Raw genomic sequence first — 11,578 nt, forward strand, 5'->3', positions numbered from 1 at the left:
ACTCAGCTGTGGCAGAAGGCTATGGAGTCTACAGTTAATTCCCGGAGTGTTAGTTCCCCACGGGCATTCTGGGCATGTGAGGGGCTTGTAGGGCTGGGCTGGAGACTAGATGAGCCTGCTTGTGTGCAGGAAGTGCTAAACTGAATACTGAGTGCCAGGCTTGCCTGGTTCCATACTAAATAGGGAGTCACGGCTTCTGTCCCTCCAGGAAATACATGTACATCTCATATATACCTATTCCACAAACTCTTTTTGAAAGCCCAGACGATAAACAGGCACAAAGCTACCTAAGCTCAAAAGGCCACCTGGCTCTACATGTGAGACATTAACGTCAGGGCTTTATAGATACTTTTCTATATATGGCCTCGAGCAAACCAGAAGAATGTAAGTGCCATCGCATGTCCACAGGTCAGCTGCAGACCCCCTTGAGCAGACTTGAGACTTTTTGCACTGACCTGGGTTCAGATTCCTGTGTCACCAACTGGAGCCATGTGACCCTGGGCTTGGGCTAACATCTCTGGTTTTTTTTTTTTTTTTTTTTGAGACAAGAGTCTCACTCCGTCACCCAGGCTGGAGTGCAGAAGTACAATCTTGGCTTCACAACCTCCACCTCCCGGGTTTAAGCAATTCTCCCACCTCAGCCTCCCGAGCAGCTGAGACTGCAGGTACGTGCCTCCATGCCTGGCTAATTTTTGTATTTTTTGGGTTTGTATTTTGACAGGGTTTCACCTTGTTGGCCAGGCTGGTCTCAAACTCCTGACCTCAAGTGATCCACTTGCCTCCGAAAGTGCTGGGATTACAGGTGTGAGCCACTGCGCCAGGCTCTAACATCTCTGAATCTGAATTTCTTTGCTTGTAAAATGAGGCTGGTATTTATTTCCCAGATTAATTCAGGAGGTTAAATGAGATAAATCCACATAAGACAGGCTGGTAGGTTTTCAAAGAAATGTTTAGTGACCGTCCCCTTCCATAGGAAAAAACTTAAGTTTTGAAGCTAAACAGACCAGATTCTCAGCACTTTCCCACTTCAGATTATGTGACCCTGGGATGTTGAATCATCTTCCTCTGCCTGAATTTCCTCATCTGTAAAATGAAGTATTATTGACTTCTTGCTGTGGAGATGGAAAACTGAGAGGAGCCTGAGGCACTCCAGCAGAGTGTGGCCTGAGAGTGGCCAGGGCTGGTTACGTCCACCCTCTCCAACACCTTCAGAGAGGGGAGGACTCACTTTTTCAGTTTCTTCCTTTTTTTTTTTAAAGACAGGATTTCACTCTGTTGCTCAGGCTGGAGTGCAGTTGCATGGTCACAGCTCATTGCAGCCTCGACCTCCCAAGCTCAAGCAATCCTACTCAGTCTCCCAAGTAGCTGGGACTACAGGTGTGCCCCATCACCCCCCGCCCTTTCTCAGTTTTTTTTTTTTTTTTTTTGAGATAGAGTCTCACTCTGCCGCCCAGGCTGGAGTGTAGTGGTGTAATCTCGGCTCACTGCAAGCTCCGCCTCCCGGGTTCACACCATTCTCCTGCCTCAGCTTCCCGAGTAGCTGGGACTACAGACACCTGCCACTATGCCCGGCTAATTTTTTGTATTTTTAGTAGAGACGGGGTTTCACCGTGTTAGTCAGGATGGTCTTGATCTCCTGACCTTGTGATCCTCCCGCCTCAGCCTCCCAAAGTGTTGGGATTACAGGCGTGAGCCACCACGCCAGGTCCTTTCTCAGAGTTTCTAAAGCTGAAAGTCATTGTCCAGAAATATTTAGTCCATACCTCTTTTTACACAGAATATATTTAATTCCATCATATAAGCTAGGAACAACATTAACCAACAGAAAATGTGATCACGAGCTACATACAATAGAAGATCAAATGAAGCACACATATCCATGGAAGAATCATGCCAATTAAATATTCTCTGCATTTCCATTAATAGTAGTATGCTACTCTTTGAATTTTTTGCTGATAAGCAGTCAAAACATTTAAACTCAAAATTGACAAATCAGCTAGCTTGCTTTTTGTCATTTGGAAGACTACCATTATTCAAATTTATTATGTAATACACTCATCTAGGTAATGAAACATCTGTGAAAAAGTGTGGGAACCACCTCATCTGTGCATAAAATGGCTATTATACATGAATGCAGACATTTGAAGTTAGAAAGGAATATAACTCAAATAGCAAAAGGTCCTAATTACAGAGTTTAAAAATAAGCAGTTTTATTTTCAAAAGTACATACTAAGTCCAGACTGGGCTACTGCCAAAGAACTAATCTTTAGAGTCTACTTTAACATGTTACATGGTATTCCTGACTCTACAGACTATCAATATCTGTAGAGGGTAGCTTCTAAAGGTCCCAAAGAACAGGAAACACACAGGAATAAAGGACTTCTCATGAAGAGTAGGTGGGAATGAGTGGGCAGGCCTGTATCTTCTCAGTGAAGTAAGGATTGAGTATAGAGAGCTATTTGTCTTAACTGGGCTTCCCTGAAGAATCTGAGCCAAACTGGAATAAACCAGCCTCATTTCCAGTGTTGAAATGTTAGCTGTACAGTGGCTGTACAACTACAGTTTATTTATAAAATTAGAAAGAAATAATTTTAAAAAATTTTAAAAGCTTTCGTGTAACCATTAATCAGAGATGATATTCAAAAATTCTGGAAAAAAAAAATTGACTCTCCAACTATCACCACATCAACAGGAAACAGGGCCATGCCACCAGGGAGGACTGTCTCAGCTGCCATTTAGGGAGCTGACCCCTTTGCTCTCCCGAGACCAGTTCCTGAAAGGAGGGCCTGTTTTGTACAGATGTGGCCACGGAGCTCATGGGGCCCTTGTATCACTTACAAAAATACGTATCTTTGGCAGGCGAAACATTCATTCCGATTTCACTAACTTTCCTGTATCCATTTCAAAGGTCTATAACATATATAGTAATTTAGTTTTCTAGGTGCATAATTTGAATCTAGGGTGCTTACAGCTAGGAGACAAGATGAACAGAGGTAATTGTCAGGCACTCCTATTTTAACATGGCTATTCTTTTCTGTTCACATATTACCAGCAATTAGTACATTTTTTGAAGCTTTCATGAAACTGTGCCCTGTGATGCTCTTCCAACTTGGGGATACCGATACATATGGCTGTGTCTGAGATATACATTTTTTTGAAATGTCACAGGTCTACTTCTCAACATTCTAATGGATTCACACATTACTTATTATTACTGATTCTTAAAGACCTTGGTACTTCCTGCAGCAGTCTTCTAAGTGACTGGCCTGGGAGTCCCAGTTTTTATGTTCTCCATTTTGAGATTACCCTGCCCATGTTCTCACTGAACCTCTGGTAATAACGGCTCTTAGAAATCTTGACTGAAAAACGGGGTCATGGTGCTTTCAGGTGTTGGAGGTCTTTGAGTACCAGGAACTGTGCTAAGAGTCTTACGTGTGTTCTCATTCAGAGATCAGAGTGAGGTAGGTACTATCATTTCTACTTTAGGGATGAAGACAGAGGCTTAAAGCAGTGAAGTCACACAGCCAGGGACTGGCAAACAAAGATCTGAACCCAGGTGGATATGACTCCAGAACTATAATCACCCTTGAAAGAATTACAAAGCCCAACTCTCCACTGCTCTCTACTTGTAACTCACAAATCTCTACCCTCAGGGGCCTAAAGCCCACAAATCCTGTATGTATTCCTCTGTTTATTTTCTACTGCTGCTTTAACAAATTACCACAAACTTAGTGGCTTTAAACCAAGTTTCTGTAGGTGAGAAGTGTGGCACAGCACAACAAATTTATATGCTCTGGGTCTCACCAGGCTAAAATCAAGGCATCAGGTAAGGCCAAGATTCTCATCTGTGCCTCAAGGTGCTCTTCCAAGCTCACTGGCAGGATTCACTTCCTTCTCTTGATTTCCACATGGCCCCTCTATCTTCAAGTCAGCAATAGCACCCTGGGCCTTCCTTTGAATCTGACTCCTACATCCTCTTCCATTTTTAGGGATTCATGTAATTATACTGGGTTCCCCCAGCTAATCCAGGATAATATCTCTATTTTAGAAATTTTAGTTACATCTGCAAAGTCCCTTTTACCACATAATGTAACACATTCACAGACATAACACTGGGCATGGAAGGTGATGGGGACCAAAATTCTGCTTATCACCCCCTCCTGGAACCTCTCTTGTACATCTACAGCACTCAAGGCAAAATGCCCTCTCCCTTCAAAAGTTTTGCAGTACTCTGTCCTCTGCCAAGTGTCCAAGCAGTTATAGCAGCTGGACTGGGCCTCACTCAAAATATAAATTAACACCATGTATTTTCACCTTAAGAAATGCTAGTTGGCTGGGCCTGGTGGCTCATGCCAGTAATCTCAACACTTTGGAATGCTTAGACGGGCGAATCACCTGAGGTCAGAGTTTGAGACCAGCCAGGCCAACATGGTGAAACCCCGTCCCTACCAAAAATACAAAAATTAGGTGAAACCCCATCTCTACCAAAAATACAAAAATTAGCTGGGCATGGTGGCATGCGCCTGTAATCCCAGCTACTTGGGAGGCTGAGGCAGGAGAATCGCTGGAACACGGGAGGCTGAACTTGCAGTGAGCCAAGATCGCGCCATTGCACTCCAGTCTGGGTGACAAGAGCGAGCCTCTATTGAAGAAAAAAAAAAAAGCTAAGTTAACTGGTAGAAGATTGTGGAAAAGTCTATGGGATGGTCTTCAACTGTTACACATTTCAGGTTACCCCACTCAGGACTCCCTATGAAACAAAACCTGAAAAACGGACACTAACTATAACCCTTTCACTCCCAGGTTCTCACCCTTTCCAGTGCCTGGAGATCCCCAGACTTACTAAGTCTTCACTCAGGATGGTAGTGTGGACCAACACTGCAGCAACACAGTTTATCCGAAAGGTCAAACATAAACAGAACAGTTTATACATTCAGAAAATTACTCATATGCAAGGAAAAGTGCTCTGAAATTACTTTAAATCAAAGCTGCTCTGAAGCAGATCAAGAGTCTTGCTTAAAATTGAATTCACGTATCTGAGAAGCAAACGTCCTTGTTCAGCACATTCGGGTGGTTCCTTGGTTCAGCTCAGCACACATCCCAGTAGAATCTTGTTTCACTAGATCACCAAAACCTTGCAGTCACCTAATACAATGACATCTTCTGATCTAAGAACACCTTCTCTTCTCTAACAAGAAATAACAGGACAAATAGAGAATAAAAACAGCAGGCAAATAAATAAGGGCCATCTCATAGATGAGCTGATAACTGGATAAAATACAAGTAAAATGTTAATTATAGATATAGGTGGTGAGTATAAAAATTCGCTGGATAACTACTGTAACTTTTTTGCATGTTTGAAAATTTTCATAATAAAATGTCAGAAGCATCGCAATAAATTCAACCATAGGCACCAAAGCAAGTCACATTTCTCATTAAATGTTTCATAAAGAGTCAGATACTCTCCAGGCCATTTGTTACAACTTCCCATATAAACGCCATTCTTCATTCTCGAGACCTTATTTGTGTTGTTTCCCCACTGCACTCTTCCCAAATGCAAACCAGGCCCAGTTCAGGTTCTCACACCTTCTATTTGAAAAAAGAAAAAGAAGTCCTTCTTCTCTCTGCTTAAGTGCCATTGCACTTCACTGTGTTGTACTATCTAAAATACAGATCTGATGATTTCTTAGGTGTTACACTAGTTAGACTGGGTGTTGTTTTTAATGATAAGAAATACTTTTTAGGCTGGGCACAGTGACTCATGCCTGTAATCCCAGCACTTTGGGAGGCTGAGGTGGGTGGATCACTTGAGGTCAGGAGTTTGAGACCAGCCTGGCCAACATGGTGAAACCCCATCTCTACTAAACAAACAAACAAACAAACAAAAAACACACAAAAATTAGTTGGGCATGGTGGCACATGTCTGTAGTCCCAGTTGCCTGGGAGGCTGAGGCAGGAGAGGCGGAGGTTGCAGTGAGCTGAGATTAGGCTATTGGACTCCAGCCTAGGCAACAGAGTGAGATCCTGTCTCAGAAGCAAAAACAAAAGAACAAACAAACATTAGCCAGGCATGGTGGCAGGCGCCTGTAATCCCAGCTACACAGGAGGCTGAGGCAGAAGAATCACTTGAACCTGGGAGGTGGAGGTTGCAGTGAGCTGAGATCGTGCCATTGCACGCCAGCCTGAGCAACAGAGCAAGATTCTGTCTGAAAAAAAAAAATTAAAAAAAAATAAAAGCTATCTTTTAGATATGCATTAAGATATTATACATGAAGTGATATGATAGCTGGAACATGCTTTAAAATAACTCATGGGGTTGGGTACAAATGAAACAAGACTGATGATAACTGTGAGAGTTAGACCCAGAGTACCTGGCCTAGTTGTTCTATTTCTGAGTTTTTTGTTAGAAAACAAGTACAACCCTGGGAAGAAATTATGTAGTCAAGTAACTATCCAACCAAAATGAATTAGACATTTGAAGCAATTATCTATAAAACTGCAGTAAAAATTGCCCTGAATCAAGTGATTCAGCCAAAGGAAGGTCTGTTGATTATATTGCACCCCCCGTTTTTCTTTTTTTAAACAATCAGCTTTCTATTGCTACCTTTACTGTAGGCCTGACTCTCAATACAGAAACTTCAAAATGGGTGCCTAGATAATTCAATCAGAATTTGAAATTTCTATTTTATTCTGCCTTGTGAATTAATGAGCAAAAGTTCTTTATAGGATTCCAGCTAATAGATGCAGAAGGAATGACAAGATATCACCAGTTGGCAACCTCTAATAGAATCCCAGATCTGGGCAAATAACATTAATGATGGCTAAATCCATCAGGGGAAAAGCTGATAGAGAACTTTTAGAATGAATGGAGTGGGCTGGCAGCATCCAAACCTACTATCAATCTTAATGTTACAAGATGAGAGCCATTATGTGCCATGATGTGATACAACAGGGAGCATATATCACCTATGAATTGTTTTTGTGAAAAAGCAAAACAGAACAACAAAAGCCCTCTAGATCTGTCAGTTTACAGAACATACAGGGGACAGAAAAGGTGTAAATGATCCCATTAGGATACATTCAGTAAAGTCCACTGAGGGACAATTCCATAGGATGAACAACTTAGTTTCTTCAAAAATTAAAAACAGGAAAGTTAAATCCATAGATTAGATTAACAAAATGCAAGATCTAGATCTGTGTCTGGATCTTGATTCAAACAAACCAACTGTTAAAAAATATCTTATGAGACAATCAGGAAGTTTGAATATTGACTGGTACTTGCCATCAAAAAATGTTCTAGCAGTCTTACACAATGGTATTGTGGTTATGTTCTAAGAAGTACCCTATCTTTAGAGTTATATTTGAATTATGTCTCTGATCACACAGACACGAAAATACTATGCCTGTAATGGGACTCAAACTGATCCCTGTGGGTTGGGGCAGGGGACAGGTGGGGATGCAGGTAAATAAGACTGACCACAGGACAGCTGTTGAAGTTAGAGGATGGATACACGGGGCTTCATTCTGCTATTCTTTTTGTGTATTTGTGAAAATTTCCATAATAAAATGTTTAAAAAAATGAGTTTGGAGAGCATTATACTATAAAACATTTAAAAATTTCCTTCTTTAATGAAGACTTGCAAGCAGAAAAACATAATTTTCTAAGGGTCTACTAGTACATTAACTCAAGTTTAACAGTTATTTAGGGCAGGGCAAGGTGGCTTATGCCTGTAATCCCAGTACTTCGGAGGCCAAGTGGGGAGGATGGCTTGAGCCAGGAGTTCAATACCAACCTGGGCAACATAGGGAGACCTCTGTCTCTACATAAATAAAAAAAATTAGCCAGGTATGGTGGCATGTCCCTACGGTCCCAGCTATTTGCAGGGCTGAGGTAAGAGTACTGCTTGGGCTTGAGAGGTGGAGGCTGCAGTGAGCCAGGATCACGCTACTACACTCCAACCTGGGCAATAGAGCAAGACCCTGTCTCAAAACAAAAAAAGTTTCTTGGAAACTGATAAATAAAAATAATTTTTAAAAGATTGTACAAATTACTGTTACTGCATCACTAAGAGACTACTAAAAGTTGGGATTTTATTTTATTTTTTGAGACAGAGTCTCACTCTGTCACCCAGGCTGGAAGGCAGTGGTGTGATCTTGGCTCACTGCAACCTCTGCATCCTGGGTTCAAGTGATTTTTGTGCCTCAGTGTCCCAAGTAGTTGGGACTACAGGCATGTACCACCATGCCTGGCTAATTTCTGTATTTTTAGTAGAGACTTTTTTGTTGAGACCTAGTATCACTCAGTCACCAGGCTGGAGTGCAGTAGTGCCGTCTCAGGTTACTGCAAGCTCCACCTCCCTGGTTCACGTCATTCTCCTGCCTCAGCCTCCCAAGTAGCTGGGACTACAAGCCACCACACCCAGCTAATTTTATTTTATTTTTTTAGTAGAGACGGGGTTTCACTGTGTTAGCCAGGATGGTCTCGATCTCCTGATCTTCTGATCCGCTCACCTCGGCCTCCCAAAGCGCTGAGATTACAGGCATGAGCCGCTCTACCTGGCTGTTTTACCATGTTGGTCAGGCTGGTCTCGAACTCCTGACCTCAAGTGATCCACCAGCCTCAGCCTCCCGAAGTGCTGGGATTACAGGCGTGAGCCACCATGCCTGGCCAAAAATTGGGATTTTAAACCAAAAGGAAAAACCTTTGATAAACTGAACATCAGGCTCTGAAGTCAGCCAGATCTAGGTTTGAATCATAGCTCTGTCATTTTCTATCTACTAGTTGAATGTTTTTTGGCATAGCACACAATTTCTGTGACCCTTAGACTCCACATCTATAATGTGGGGGCAATAAAATTTCTTAGTCAGTAGAGCACTCAGCAAAGGGCCTGGCACATGGTAAGTGCTCAGTATAGAATTCAAATAATTCCACTACCATTTCAGTCATAAATGCACACTTTTCCATAATCTAACATCTCTCGAATTGGGATGTCTCATAATTGATGGTGTATCATGATTTAATTGGCAGGTTTTTTTCCTAGTGGTTTGTAAAAAATGGTGCTACAGATCAATAGCATGTAAGAGTCAATATACCATGGTATCAATCATTGTAAAGCTATATTCCCAATTTCTGTTCCAAGGTTACTCTGAATAACCAATCTGAGATTTAAAATATTTAAAGTCTGAGCAAAATATTTCTAATACATCATGAACAGAACAGTTTTGAGACAAATTAATTTTGTAAAAAATGGTTTATCAATTCCATTTTTGTATAAAACACACGGGAGAAACCTAGCCAATCAACACACAACTGTCACCACATGAAAAGGTACTTTTATCAAACTTCGAGTCTAAGAACGTACAAATGTTTCTTTTATCATGTCTACAGTAATTGTCTATGCTTTTCCATTTAACTGTTGTTAAAAATTCCACATATCCCCATTATTTCTTCTGTCCCAGTTACAGTACAATGACAGGGAGGAAGAGGGTTGGTTAAAGCATCCCTCTAAGCAGTTTTCTGCTGTCCCTTCTTTCCAATCAGAGATTTGTGGATGTGAGGGATCACACCTAGAATGAAATTTAAAAAAGTTATTAAAAACTTTAAAAGTTTTTGCCTCAAGTAAGAAGTTAATTACACAAAAAATGAAATTAAGTCCCTTTTCATATTCTGATACTGTTAAACTATCTAAACCAATGGCTACCTCCCACGGGTCCGTGAACCCTTTAAAACTGTATGTGACTTTCCGTGCATTTTTCGAGAAGAGTAACCACGTTTTTTTTTTTGAGATAGTCTCGCTTTGTCGCCAACGTTGGGGTGCAGTGGTGTAATCTCAGCTCACTGCGACCTGGGTTCAAGTGATTCTTGTGCCTCCGCCTCCTGAGTAGCTGGGATTACAGGCATGCACCACCATGCCCAGCTAATTTTTGTATTTTTAGTAGAGACAGGGTTTCACCACATTGGCCGGGCTGGTCTTGAACTCCTGACCTTGGGTGATCCGCCTGCCTATCAGCCTCCCAAAGTGCTGAGATACAGGTGTGAGCCACCGCGCCCAGCTGTAACCATCGCTTTCATGATGTTCTCTGAGGGTTATCCAAATAAGATTAAGAACCACCAACTTACCTCTCACTTTCACTGATCCTGACCCACTTTTCAAGTGTATTTATTTCAACCCTTCCCAGTGTATGTTATGCGACTTCTCCAACTCATTTTTCAAACACAGTTAAAAAGGTATGGGAAATATGTTAAACATCAGGCTTTAAGTATCATATGAAATTTAGATAAAGAACTGGCTAAAATAAAAATAGCATTATATATGGGTATAAGGAGAAATATTTATTCAGATCATTATGAAAAGCTTAGAATTGTTATAGATTTAATATTTATGAAATTAAAGTTTATATGCTTTCTAGTTAACCAATCAAATATACTGTATCATTGATCTGAACGATGTATTAGTCAGAAAGACCAGTAAGAATCAAGGCTTAAGTAGTAATACATACCACCCCCAGCTATGGTAGCCTTGATAAGAGAATCCAACTCTTCATCACCACGGATTGCAAGCTGCAAGTGACGCGGAGTGATACGCTTTACTTTGAGATCCTTAGAAGCATTACCTGCCAGCTCCAGCACCTACAAAGCATCCATGATTAGCATATCAAATGAAGGACGTTGGATTCCAAATGAAGGATCTCTTAGCATTTGTACATACAAAACGCACAAACAATACATAAACTGGTAACACATTTTTCTTTTCTTTTTTTTTTTTTTGAGACTGTAATCTCACTCTATTACCCAGGCTGGAGGGCCAGGGGCGCAATCTTGGCTCACTGCAAGCTCTGCCTCCCGGGTTCGCGCCATTCTCCTGCCTTAGCCTCCTGAGTAGCTGGGACCACAGGTGCCCGCCACCATGCCCAGCTAATTTTTTGTATTTTTAGTAGAGGCAGGTTTCACCATGTTAGCCAGGATGGTCTTGATCTCCTGACCTCCCCGTGATCCACCCGCCTCAGCCTCCCAAAGTGCTGGGATTACAACTGTAAGCTGCCACACCCAGCCATAGTCACATATTTTAATACATACTTGTAGTCCATTTTTGTACAACCCTTAATAGCTGAAACGCATTTCCTAATGCTTTTAGAAGTTTTCAAATGTATTTTTTAAATTTTTAAAAAATAAAAGAGATGGGACCTCACTATGTTGCCAGGGCTGGTGTCAAACCCTTGGCCTCAAGTGATCCTCCTACTTCAGCCTCTCAAAGTGCTGGGAATACAGGTGTGGGCCATCGCACTCAGCCTAAAATATAATTTAAAATAATTTCTTTTTTTTGAGATGAAGTCTTGCTGTGTTGCCCAGGCTGGAGTGCAATGACGTGATCTCAGCTCACTGCAACCACTGCCTCCTGGGTTCAAATGATTCTCCTGCCTCAGCCTCCGAAGCAGGTGGGACTACAGGCGCCTGCCACCATGCCCGGGTAATTGTGTATTTTTAGTAGAGATGGGGTTTTGGCTGGGTGCAGTGGCTCACGCCTGTAATCTCAGCACTTTGGGAGGCCGAGATGGGCAGATCATGAGGTCAGGAGAT

The 11,578-nt window shown here is 41.8% G+C and overlaps 1 protein-coding gene and 1 long non-coding RNA gene across 3 annotated transcripts in view; one reads left to right on the plus strand and one right to left on the minus strand.

Annotated features, from left to right (window-relative positions):
• Window positions 1–3,717: 3,717 nt before the first annotated feature.
• LOC105515067 lies at window positions 3,718–7,223 on the plus strand. The gene is made up of 2 exons (XR_001002257.1): window positions 3,718–4,431; window positions 4,468–7,223. It is a non-coding gene; the product is annotated as an uncharacterized LOC105515067 (long non-coding RNA).
• The window catches only part of LOC105515066 (histone H2A.V), an 18,586-nt gene continuing 11,804 nt past the window's right edge, over window positions 4,797–11,578 (minus strand). The window contains exons 3-4 of one of the 2 annotated variants that reach the window (XM_011946782.1): window positions 10,501–10,630; window positions 4,797–5,188 (exon numbers count right to left, since the gene is read on the minus strand). In XM_011946782.1, the coding sequence (XP_011802172.1) occupies window positions 5,169–5,188; window positions 10,501–10,630 (150 nt within the window). In that variant the 3' untranslated portion in view covers window positions 4,797–5,168. Of the gene's footprint in view, window positions 5,189–9,232; window positions 9,568–10,500; window positions 10,631–11,578 lie in introns of those variants that run through there. The other variant, XM_011946781.1, reaches the window with a different exon arrangement.

This window comes from Colobus angolensis, unplaced genomic scaffold (genome assembly GCF_000951035.1).
Source record: "Colobus angolensis palliatus isolate OR3802 unplaced genomic scaffold, Cang.pa_1.0 Scaffold253, whole genome shotgun sequence".
Classification (NCBI taxonomy): Eukaryota; Metazoa; Chordata; class Mammalia; order Primates; family Cercopithecidae; genus Colobus; species Colobus angolensis.